This window comes from Alexandromys fortis, unplaced genomic scaffold (genome assembly GCF_014885135.2).
Source record: "Alexandromys fortis isolate MF-2015 unplaced genomic scaffold, M_Fortis_MF-2015_v1.1 scaffold_245, whole genome shotgun sequence".
NCBI lineage: Eukaryota > Metazoa > Chordata > Mammalia > Rodentia > Cricetidae > Alexandromys > Alexandromys fortis.
The window spans coordinates 1,066,369-1,078,391 of NW_026068139.1; the positions used below are offsets into that span (position 1 = coordinate 1,066,369).

The 12,023-nt window shown below is 41.7% G+C and overlaps 1 protein-coding gene across 1 annotated transcript; it reads left to right on the plus strand.

The window, feature by feature from the left end:
- The first annotated feature begins 640 nt into the window (after positions 1 to 640).
- Positions 641 to 9,164, plus strand: Tomm7 (translocase of outer mitochondrial membrane 7). Its single transcript, XM_050126609.1, has 3 exons — positions 641 to 847; positions 4,502 to 4,550; positions 8,995 to 9,164. The coding sequence occupies exons 1-3, from the start codon at positions 745 to 747 to the stop codon at positions 9,008 to 9,010; spliced, it is 168 nt and encodes a 55-aa protein (XP_049982566.1). The 5' UTR covers positions 641 to 744; the 3' UTR covers positions 9,011 to 9,164.
- The last annotated feature ends 2,859 nt before the right edge of the window (positions 9,165 to 12,023 follow it).

The following is a 12,023-nucleotide window of genomic DNA, read 5'->3' on the forward strand; positions in this document are numbered from 1 at the left end:
AGTGAATGCCTATGAGTTCAAGGCCATCCTGATCTACAAGAGCTAGTTCCTGCACACAGGGAAACCTTGTCTCGACCAATCAATAAATAAAATAGCTTTAGGAGAGCTTTAAGCAGCTGATTCCGTGATGGTAAAAAACTTAACCAAGATAACCCAGAATAGTAGACCTAATCAGACTGAAATTCTGTCGTTTGTAATTTAATTAGAATCTCTTCTATCTCAAGAAAGAACACTGGGAGATTTGCTTAAAGACTGCGTGTGGCTGGGGGAAACTGGAGTAGTTCCAGGCAAATGGAAGCCCCAAATAATTGCTAAATGCATCCTACAGCAACCAGGAAAGCAGGTGATAAACTCCGTGCGCACCTTTAATCCCAGCAGTCGGGAGGTAGCTGCAGGGATCTCATGGGTTCGAGGGCAGCTCGACCTAAACAGAGAGACCCTGTCTTTAAAAACAAAGCAAAACAACCTGCATCTCCTCCGCCCCGCCCCCTACCCCAAGAAAAAGCCCAATTCATACACGCCAAACTAACAAAAAACGTGAAAGTCTGAGCGCAGCGAATCTACAGCGCACGCGCCTCCCACGGGCGACAAGTTGAAGGACGACGAATTACGGCCTCTGCCGGCGATGCTTCACGACTTCTGCCGTAAAGGTCGCATGTGGCGCAAACGCAGCTCCTCTCCTGTTCGGCATCCTGACGCGGTCGTCGTTGTGGAGGTTCCTCATTCCAGTGCTCCGTCGTCGCCATGGTGAAGCTGAGTAAAGAAGCTAAACAGAGGCTGCAGCAGCTCTTCAAGGGCGGCCAGTTTGCCATCCGCTGGGGCTTCATTCCTCTCGTGATTTACCTGGGTCAGTGGGAGAAACACTTGGGAGGAGCCGCAGGGCAGGGGCTGGTGGGTCTCGGAGTCTCATCTTTGGTCTTCCGGGGCGGGGAAAATAAACCCGGGTAACTGTGTTGTCCACGTTCTCTGAAGCTGTCTGGCCGGGCTCGAGAACCCACTTCTAGCTCCTTTATTTAACCATATGGGTAGTGTTTAATCAGTCACAACCCCTCATATCCTTACTTACATCTGTAAAATAAAAGCAAGACCTTTCAGGATTGATTTTAGGGTTACGTGGCCCCCTAAAGAAAGAGTCAACCCCTCCGGCTTTCAGAGCGTTTCTCCTCCTGTAGGGTGACCTAAATGGAAAGAAACTAGATCAGGTTAAAACATCCCTGCCTCGAAACAACGTGATCACGACAATAGTTGAAGCCTAACCTTTCTTTTATAATGAAGGATTTCGGTGCCCCCCCCCCCCCAACAAAGTTACTGACTCCATCTTGCAGGGAAGGAAACCGAACCTTAAAGCCATACCTTCATTGCCCGAGTGTCCAGGCAAATATTTTCACCCAGAGTTGCACACTACCCTGTCTCTGGTTGAATAGTGTTTATTTTATTTTTAATCTTAATTGTCTTATTCAGTCAATAACATCAAAGGGAAGCAGCGTGGGATTTTAGCTTCAGCTCTCAGGGCTTGAGTATGTAACTTGACATTTCAGAACTCCATTTCACATGTTCAAGTAGGACCCGCACAAGGTGCCACTTGCAGTTGCTGTAGATGACTTGCATTCTGTAAGATAAAATAGGCTCAGTTGCAGAGCCGTTAGCGAGGCTGGATGTTCTCCAGGCAGCTGTAGTGCCTGTGAGGTTTGTGCGAACAGTGATAACCTGTATGTTTTGGTAGGACTTAAATCTTTTTCCTTTTGTATTTTTGTTGAGACAGTTCCTCACATAGCTCAGGCTAGCCTTGAACTCCTGATTTCTCTTTTCTCCACGTTTTAAGTGCTTGAATTACAGGCCTACACCATCATACCCAGCTCTTTCTCCTCTATTTTAAACGAAAAAAAAAAACATAATAGTGACATTTTTAGGTATCAAGGATTAAAACAAATAATTGTAACAGCCTATTTTTGGTTTTTTTTTTTTTTTTTTTTTTTTGTTACTTTTTTTGGGCGGTTTTGTTTTTTTGAGATGGTTTCTCTGTTTGGCTTTGGAGCCTGTCCTGGAACTTGCTCTATAGACCAGGCTGGCCTTGAACTCACAGAGATCCTGCTGCCTCTGCCTCCAGAGTGTTGGGATTAAAGGCTTGTGCTACCTTGCCCTGCTGACTGTTTTTGTAGGCTGTGTTGTCTAAACAATTCTTTGCAGGCCCCTCTATTTTCATAGTCTCTCTGGAGGTGAGGCCAGCTGAATTTGAAGTCCTGCCTTGCCTCAATCTCTGGTGTAGTTGGGATTAACGAAGTACTGGGTTCTTCTGCTTTTGACCCTTTCTTTCTCCCTTCCTTCCTCTTCTTTCCTTTTCTCTCCCTCCCTCCTTCCTTCCCTGGCCCCTCCACCCCGCCCCCATACAGGCCTTACCATGCAGCCTAGGCTTGCTTGGCTGTAATCTCAACATCCTCCTGTCTTCCACTTGTGAATGTTTTGCAGGTTTGCACAGCTATGTCTTTATTGAGGTTCTATTTTTGCTAGAAGCTGTAGCAACTTGTCAGACATGTTGGTCTGAGGACTGGGTGATGCACATTGATTCCTTTCCTAGGACTTGACACTGTAATAATTTTCACCCAGCATCCAAGTGAGGGTGTTTAAGACTGATGCTAACAGAGCTGCGTGTCCAGTGCTCACTCCTGTTTATCGTTGTCTTTTCCTGTACACTGAAGTGAAATTTAATTTATGTTTAAGCTATTTCCCAGGTTCAACATCTACATCTTCTCTCACTAAAACTTGAAACTGCAGATTAATTTATTACATTTTTTTCATTATTATTATTATGGTTTGAGTTTTGATTTTCAAGATAGGGTTTCTTTGCGTAGCCTTGCCTGTCCTGGATCTAGCTCTGTGCACCACTGCTGCCCAGCTATTATTTGTAGTTTGAGACAGGGTTTCTTTATTATGTAGCTATCCTGGAACTCACTCTAGACCAACCTGGTCTGGAACTTACAGAGATCCACTTGCCTCTGCCTTCAGAGTGCTGGGACCAGTGTCACTATGCCCAGCTGTAATTTTAGTGCTTCATGGAGGATAGTATATTGAGTATGACATGACAGAAAGTGACGTTGGTAATAAAGAATCTGTTGGAACATTTGCCAGCCAAAGGTTTCTCGTTATTGAGACAGGGTCTCATTGTGTTAGCTTGGCTAGCCTCTGAGAACCAACTTGGCCTTGAACTCACAGAGATCTGCCTGTCAAGGCCTGTGCCACTACACCCAGTAGAACAATAGGTCTTAATATCCACCAATTGGAAAATAATTTTCTATAGTTTCCTGCTTTTCTGTAACTTTTAGCTCATGCCCTGATGACTATTCTACATTGACTTTTGAGGATGTTCATAACAGGCAGCTTCGGAAATTATCACCTCTCTAGAGACACACAGCCTTTATAGAAGGTTCTGGTTCCCAACCCAGGAGTCCTGTCTTGCATATGGTGCAGCTGCTGTCTGGCCCTCTTTGCTTGGAGTTTTGCACTGGGTCTTAGGTTACTGGAGTAAAAGTGATATTCTTACTCCAGCTACTGTTGGGAAGAATGAACTCCTTTGTGTATGTCTGACCCAGAATCTTTTGTTGTCTTCCAGTGTCTGAAAGCAGCAGGTTAGTTTGTTGTTCAAAGTAGGATACAATTCAGATCCCTCACGGTTGTTGGTGTGTGGCTTTCTTTCTTTCAAACTTGGGATTCTACCATAGACTCCCCAGTGCTGGCCACCACACCCAGCCCTTCAGAGTTCTTGACATTATCCAGCAAATTTGTGCGTGTGTGTGCAAATTCTATTTAATTCTATTTAAATAGTAAGTTTCATTTACTTGAACTTGTAATTAGAGTATATTGATCTAAATAGGTGGATAAATAATACTAAAGGACTTCACTAGTCTTTGCTTTATAAAGAGAGTAGTTTGGGGAAGATAAAGTAAGATATCCTCAGTTATACCTTCAGAAAAGGTGTCATTTCCCTTTATCTCTAAGCTCTTCCTAGTCTTCCAGTGTGGTGTGGGACTTGTAAGAATCTCGTGGAGTGACTGAGTGGGCGCAAGGCACGTTGAGAGTGACTCCTGACTGTGTGCAGAGGAAACAGCTGTCCTTTCTGCTGAGAAGTCCCGGATGCTGTTCCACATTCTGGTGAAAATTAGAAACCTTCAGCAGCGCAGGGTGGTAGTGGTGCACCCCTTTAATTCCAGCACTCAGGAGGCAGAGGCTGGCAGATCTTTGTGAGTTCAAGGCCAGCCTGGTCTACAAGAGCTAGTTCCAAGACAGGCTTCAAAGCCACAGAGAAACCTTGTCTCGAAAAACCAAAAAAAAAAAAAAAAAAAAAAAAAAAAAGAAAAGGAAAAAATAAAAAGAAAGAAAAAAGAAACCTTCAGCAGCACAAGTCAGTTGAGACATCCTGGATCGGATTGAAAGAGATGTGACTGTAGGCTTTTTGTCTACTGGAGTTGTAATTGTTTCATTTGAAAGTTTTTATTTTTCCCTTCAGGATTTACGAGGGGTGCAGATCCTGGAATGCCTGAACCATCAGTTTTAAGGTATTGCTCTTGAATATCAACATTTGGAGGCAGATGTCCATATATTAATTGGTATTGAATCTTTGGGAAGCAGTGACCTATAATTTTACCAGCCACTGTGTTCTTTCTTGGGTTGTTGGGAGAAAAACTGTGGACTAGTTATCTTATACTACTTACTATCTAACTGCTTTGTTTCCTTCCATCTCTATTTACTGTGTTGTAATCATAATGATATCCATTCTAAAAAGAGCTAATCATCTTACAACATGAAAAGGAAGCCTTTTACACCATAGTCTAACAAAGATACTCATATAGAATTTTGGTCTTTTCACCTAAATTTAGAATTGATAAACCATATATTTTTTATTTGTCAATTATTTAGGTTTTTCAGGATTCTATATAACAATGTAACTTTTAAAAATTATTGTTGTTGTTATTATTCTGTGTGTGAGTCTTTGGCTTGCATGTCTGTCTGTGCACCATGCGTGTGCCTGTGACCATGGAGGCCAGAAGAGTGTCAGATCCTCCGGAAGTGGAGTTAAAGACAGCTGTAAACTTTTGTGTAGGTGCTGGGATTTAATCCTGGTCCTCTGGAAGAACAGCCAGTGCTCCTAACTGCCAACTTAGCTCTTCAGCTCCCAGGCTTTTTAGTGCGCATAGTTTTTGTTGATTTTATTTCTTCATGATAAATTCTTATGAGATTAGTAAATTGAAATCTGTCAAGACATATAGCTCCCAAAATGCATTATCAAATTTGTTATCCAGAAACAATTCTTGTTGTTGATACATAAGCTATTTGAAAGTTTCACGCGAAGTGTGCATATTAATGTATATGCGTGTGTTCATCTATTAGCTTTCCATTGTGACTTGTTAGCTGTCAGTTTATAAAGAAGAAAGGTTTGTTTGGCTTACTTTTCAGAGGCCTTAGGCTGTGGTTGCTTGGCCTTGCTGCTCTGATGCTGGTGGTACAGTCCATGGCAGTAGTAGGAGCGAGAGGATACCCTTTTCACCTCCTGGTGATGGGGAAGCCAAGAGAAGATAGGACAGAGTCTCAGTATCCCCTGCAGGGACATGCCTCTATGATCTCACTTCTTCCCACAAGGCTTTGCTCTTAAAGGTTCTATCACCTTCCAGTATTCTTTCAGGCTGGTCGGTAGACCTGTCTTTATATTTGAACTTTTTATTTAAATGTAGCAACTTGTGAGAACAATATACACGTGTGTAAATGCTTTGTAAATATTTTTGTAAAAGCAGAGTCTCAACAGGAAGGTGTGTTCTGGAAGGGCTGATGCTCCAGTCACTATGCTGGACTACAGTGGTGCAGTGAGAATTCAGCGTGTTTCTCTCAGGCATCCATTGTTACCCTGACAGCTTCCATTTGATATACCAAGTGTTTAGTTTTTTCAAATCTTCTTCCAAGTCACTTCTTTGTAAAGAATGGGCAGAACATACCTTTTTAAAAAAATGGGCAGGTTTGATATTTCTTGCCTGAAATGCTCATACTAGAAGTATTTCTGATTTCAAATTTTCTTTTCCTTTTCTTGGGAGTAGTGAGGGATTGTGCATAGCAGGCAAGCGTTCTACCAGTAAGCCACACTTCCAACCCCTCTACTTTCAAATTTTCAAATTATTACTTGTGGCCACCTACAATGTGCCAGTAATTTTAGGTGATTTGTACATTTTATCTGTAATTGTCACTTCCATTCTCCAGAGCAGGGCACACAGTTGGTAGGTAGTAGACGTCTCCAAAGCCTGTAGAGTCTGCACAGTGCTGCATAGCCTTGTCCTGTGCTCTGTGATACAAAATTTCTCCACTGTGTGCCCTTGACCTGATTGGTGTGCAGTTAAATTTTTTCCTGCTAAAATTCTTATCAGATGGCTCTTTTTTATTTCTTTACTTTGTTCTTTCTCTGGTCCTGTTATGACACAGCTTCTTTTTATTGTGTGACTTTATGGGGGGGGAGGGGAGAGTAAGGGGAGTTGAGGCAAAGTCTTGTTTGTCTCAGACTGGCCTTAAATTCACTGTGTAGACCAGGTTGGCCTTGAACTCAGCTCCCTGAGTGCTAGGATTACAGGAATGCACCTCATGGAATGGCTTTTTAAAATTGCCTTCACAGATTCCCCATTAGTCTTGATTCATTGAACTATAAATTTCACAAGGAATTTTTCTGTGAAATAGTGAGGCAGTTTGCTCTTGAGCGGCTCAGTGATTGCAAACAATTGTATTTTTAGAGAAACACTTAAGACACATTACCATAGATGCCAGTACTTGGTCAAGCTGTGTGAATATTTTCCACATATTGGAAAGTATCAAGTATGTTTCCTCAAGACACCATTATACTTTCAATGCTGTTTCCTCTTTTATAGTTTGGGTATAATACCTCCTAAATTAGGTTGCCATGAGAATTGAGTAACAATATTTTGTGTAAATATTAACACCACTTGTTGGGTAATTTGGTCAATAAACTATAAGTAGTTTTTTGTTGTTGTTTTTGGTTTTGGAGATAAGGTTCCTCTATATAACCCTGGCTGCCCTGACATTTGCTACATTGACCAGGCTGGCCTCGAACTTATAGAGATCCACTTGCCTCTGCCTCCCTAGTGCTGGGCTTAAAGGCATGTGCTATGCTACCACCACTACCTGTCTCTCGCCACCTTTTGTTTGTTTGTTTAAGGAAAATTTTTCCTCCTAACTACAGGACTACATGGCAATGCAAAATAAACTGTTTTTGCTCATGTCCGATAAGCAAAGGCATGTGCTCCTTTGAATGCTTTCCCCTCAGTTTCTACCTGATGAAACCTGCTTCTAAAGAGCCCCAATCTCAAATGTCTTCTTGCTGAATCTTTCTTCCTTTTTTCCTTGTTGAAACAGGTCCCATGTCTATTCTTCAGTCTTTCCTGCTCTGCTTGTGGCTTACTTCACACTCATTGGTCTTACACTCATGTAGAATAGGCTGCTCAGCTGTCCTTGCTTCTTAAGTGCTTAGGCTGCAATAGTGAGACAGGATGCATCCTTCTGTTATCCCAGCAGGTTCTGACTCCTCAAAACTGCAGGCTAGGTGGAACAGCTTCCTGCATTTTCATTTCTTTACTGTTTTTTCATGTTCTTTCCTTTTTTGTGCTAACAAAAGTCTTCCCTTAAAGAGTCGAAGGTTGGGAATTTGGTTCGGTTAGTAGAATGTTTGCCTAACGTCTAACCTCTGGCATAAATGGGGCATAATGGTCATATCTGAAATTCAAGTTCCTGTGAAGTGCAGGCAAGAGGATTAAAACATGGTTTTTCAAGACAGGGTTTCTCTGTGTTACAGCTCTGGCTGTCCTGGAGCTCACTCTGTAGACCACGCTGGCCTTCCAAGTGCTGGAATTAAAAGTGGGCGCAACCACTGCCCGGCAAGAATATTAAACTTTAGGGTCATCATAAGCTACATAGTGAGTGTGAGGTCAGCCTGGTTATATGAAACCCTGTCTGGGAAAAAAATGGATTGCCTCTGAAGGATTGCCCCATTACTAATTTCATCCACTGTGCCGAGGAGACTGACAAGAAAGTTATCTGTGTCAGACTAGGGAGGATTGTCTTTTTTCTTTATTTTGGGTGTTTATCCACTGAGAAAGAAATCTGAATAAGTGTAGAGTTTTGTTTCCAGGTCTTAACTGTATGCAAAAATACTTGGATTCAGAGGGAAACTTGAGTTCATATCTGATAGATATGGTAAATGCATTGTGCTTTCTAGGCATGGCATGGCCTGAATGGCCTTTAAAAATGAACTACAGACCCTCATTGTCATTAAGTCACATTTTTAGTCAATAACATTTAGACATGAAGCATCTCTTTTCTCTCTTGAATTCCGGTGCTACCCCTCCCTTTAACAAATGACATGGAGTTGCTGCCCCTTCATTAATTAAACATTTTGGGTAGAAATTAGTGTAAGTGGAAATAGTAACTCAGTGATCCTGTTGATGTGGGTAGTTAAGGTTAAGGCCCCAGGTCACATCTCATTCTTCCTCCTCCATCCTGTAGCCGTTTCAGTGTCAGAATTATGGTAACTTAGAAGCAGAAATGCCAGTTGGAGTGTGGACTTTCCAGAGTCTGACTCATAGAAAGTACTTAGGGAAAGGTTTCTTCTGTTTTCCTGATGCTTTATATAATAATAATAAAATTTGATTTGGCTCCTTGGTCCTTTTAGTTAATGAAAATAATCATTTATCTTTTTATTGATTTCATTTTATATATAAACTGAAAATTCCCTTTGCCTTTCCCAAGGTAACCATGTTCACAGTAATAAAACTGTATTTCTGTGTTTGATTGTTTTCATTGCTCATTTTGTCTGCTGATGGATTCTTGTCCTCTAGTCACTGAGATTAATAGGGAAACACAAACATAAATGTAAGACCTGGTTCTTCAGCTGTGTCTGGATAGTGTTTGTTTCCATGTTTAATTTATTTTTCCTCTTCACAAATGTTTTAGCCTACTTTGGGGATAAAGGCCTGTTTGGTCATCTGGATTTGGAAGCAATCCAACATGGAAGGTGTGTACTCTGGCTGGATGAGAAAGACATCGTTTCAATGCGTCTGTGGCAGAGTGAAGCCTGTACTGACTCACGATAGACTGTCAAAATAAATATTTTAACGATGTTATGTTTTGTCTTTAAAACATTTGTGTGGAGGGTGGGATGGAGTGGGGTGGTGATTATGTGTGTTATACCAGTGTGAAGTCAGAGGACAACCTACTGCAGAAGTTTGTTCTCTCCTTCTGCCCTATAACTTGCTGGCAAATGTTTTTACTCACTGAGCTGCCATCTGGTCTGCCTTGAATTAACAGTCCTGGGACTATCAGGTGAAAAAATCAATCCTTTTATTACATTTCTTTTTTAGAACAGGAAATCTATGCGTGTGTTTGGATATACTGCCTTAAAAAGTAAAAGCCTTTGCGATGAATTCCTGGTTGTTCACTTAACACATGGACCTCAGGTTCCCTTTACAGTGAGTTAGTAACCTCTCCAACATTCTCAGTGGAGAGTGGGAATGATTCCATTGGTGACAACTGGATGTTCCATGCACTCTGATGAGGTTCTGACTCTTAAGAAATGAGGGTTTAGTGTCTGCGCTGCTAGGGCGTGGCAGTGGTGTTGAGGAATTGTCTGATTTATTTGTAGGTTAAATGGGAGTCCAGAGTTTTCTTTGGGTGTGTGCACATCATAGCATCATTTTCTTCCAGTGTATGAAATTGAAGTTCCCGGGTGGTGGTGGCGCACGCCTTTAATCCCAGCACTCGGGAGGCAGAGGCAGGAGGATCTCTGTGAGTTCGAGGCTAGCTCTGGTCTTCAAGAACTAGTTCCAGGACAGGCTCCAAAGCTACAGAGAAACCCTGTCTTGAAAAACCAAAAGAAAAAAAAAAGGAAAATGAAGTTAATAGAATTCTGGATACTGCTGGGACTTCTACCCATATTTTATCTTGCCTTTTTTTTTTTTTTTTTTTTTTTTTTAATTTTCAAAGCAGTTTCTTTGTGCAATCCTGGCTGCCCTGGAACTCACTCTATAGACCAGGCTGGCCTTGACCATAGTGATCCACCTGTCTTATTTTGACCTTAATTTTTTCTTTTTGTTTTTAGAGAAAGAGTCTTACTAGGTACCCAGACAGGCCTTGAACTTACCGCCCTGTTGGAGGAGGCTGCTTGTTCATAGTGGTCACCCAGAATCAAAATAACCACACAGATACTGTATGAGTTAAATCACTGCTTAGCCCATTAGCCCTAGCTTCTTAGTTGCTAACACTTATATCTTAATTTAACCCGTTTCTAGTCTTCTATGTATCACCATGAGGTCTTGGCCTACCAGCAAAATTTCAACACGTCTGTCTCCAGCAGTGCCTCCATGGCTTCTTCCTAACTCCGCCTCCTTTCTCCCAGCATTCAGTTTAGTTTTCCCTGCCTACTTCTATTCCCGTGCAGGCCCAAGACAGTTATTTATTTATTTATTTGTTTGTTTTTTGAGACAGGGTTTCTCTGTGGCTTTGGAGCCTGTCCTGGAACTAGTTCTGTAGACCAGGCTGGTCTCTAACTCACAGAGATCTGCCTGCCTCTGCCTCCTGAGTGCTGGGATTAAAGGCGTGCGCCACCATCGCCCGGCAAGACAGTTATTTATTAACCAATGGTATTCACAGCATACATAGGGGACTCCCATATCACCCTGTTGCCTTCCCCTTTAGTGTGGGGATTATAAGCATGTACCACCTTGCTTTCCTTTCACAGTATTTGAAGCCTGCTTTATTGTTTAGCTTGCTCATGCTAAAAAATAACTTCTTTTGCTTAATTGGAAGTTATAATTAATGAAATGAGGTAGACCTTAAACAGGCTATGACATCATTTGGGAAGGGCCTGTTGACGGAATGTCTTAACATCCATTGTTTAACAGAACGACCATTACCAAAACCAATCCCCATTATTTCTAATGGAAATACCTCTTGGCTAGGGAAATCTGTGTCAAGTTTTGTTACATTTGCTGTGGAGGCAGAAGACTGGAGGCTTAATGCATAAATCATGCAATATTTTAAATGGAATCCTTGAGCACTAACTGCAGGAAGCCATTTTTGGTAAGTATTTAACCATCTCTGAATTTAGGCAGGTATGATTTTGATAAAAACTGAACTTCAGTTTGCTGTCCTCTGCTCCATTCCTTCATGTTACTTGTGTTTATTGTCAGTAAATTTCTGTTAGTATTTTAGTGTTTCAAGAATTGCATAAGTAAAGCTGTGGGGCTGTCTTTCAATGAAACAGTAATAGGAATAGTTAGCATCTTGTTTTGTACTCTTTCAGGATTTACTTGGAGCTGACCACAGAAGATTTTGAATGAACTTGGGTGTCTTGAACAGTGACTCTGTTGAGCTTAGTGTTTTGGAGATACTGCACTCAGTATAAGAAAGGCTGGACTTTACTCAGATGGTAAAACACTTGCCTAGAGTACAGAAAGCCCTGGGTTGATCACCAGAATGGCCAAAAACAAAGATACCCAAAGATTTTTGTGTTTTTACCCAGTTTTCCATGCCAGGAAAACCTTCCAAATCTCTCTGGAGTAATAAGCAGGTGGTTGGCACTGAGCAGTCAGAGTGGTCACTTCAGCACAAGGGCATCTCGGGTCTTTCCCATTTACAGTCGGCCCTCCTCTCCAGCCCCTGTCTCTAACCACTGGTAACCAACTTTGCCATTTCAAGAAACTTCTATAAATAGAATAACTTTGGGATTTTCTTTTTTCACTTTATTTATCTCTGCTCATGTAGGTTATATGCAACAGTGTTCATCCTTTGTTCGTGAAGTAGATTTACCAACCTGCTTGTACACACATGTAAAGTTGGGTCTTTTGCTTGTAGAATGTAAGCCCCATAGATGTGGTACTGTGTTTCCTGCTGTATGTTTAGAGCCTAGCACAGGTGCTGGTACATCATGGGTGTTGAGAAGAAAGGAGGGGATTTTGGGGTTGTATGTAGTAAGTATAACATGC

What these genes read in the sequence shown, in the direction of transcription:
- Tomm7 (XM_050126609.1), top strand. Translation starts at nt 745, where the DNA reads ATGGTGAAGCTGAGTAAAGAAGCTAAACAGAGGCTGCAGCAGCTCTTC. An exon ending in TCCTCTCGTGATTTACCTGG is followed by an intron (nt 848 to 4,501) that starts GTCAGTGGGAGA and finishes TTTTCCCTTCAG; the next exon opens with GATTTACGAGGGGTGCAGAT.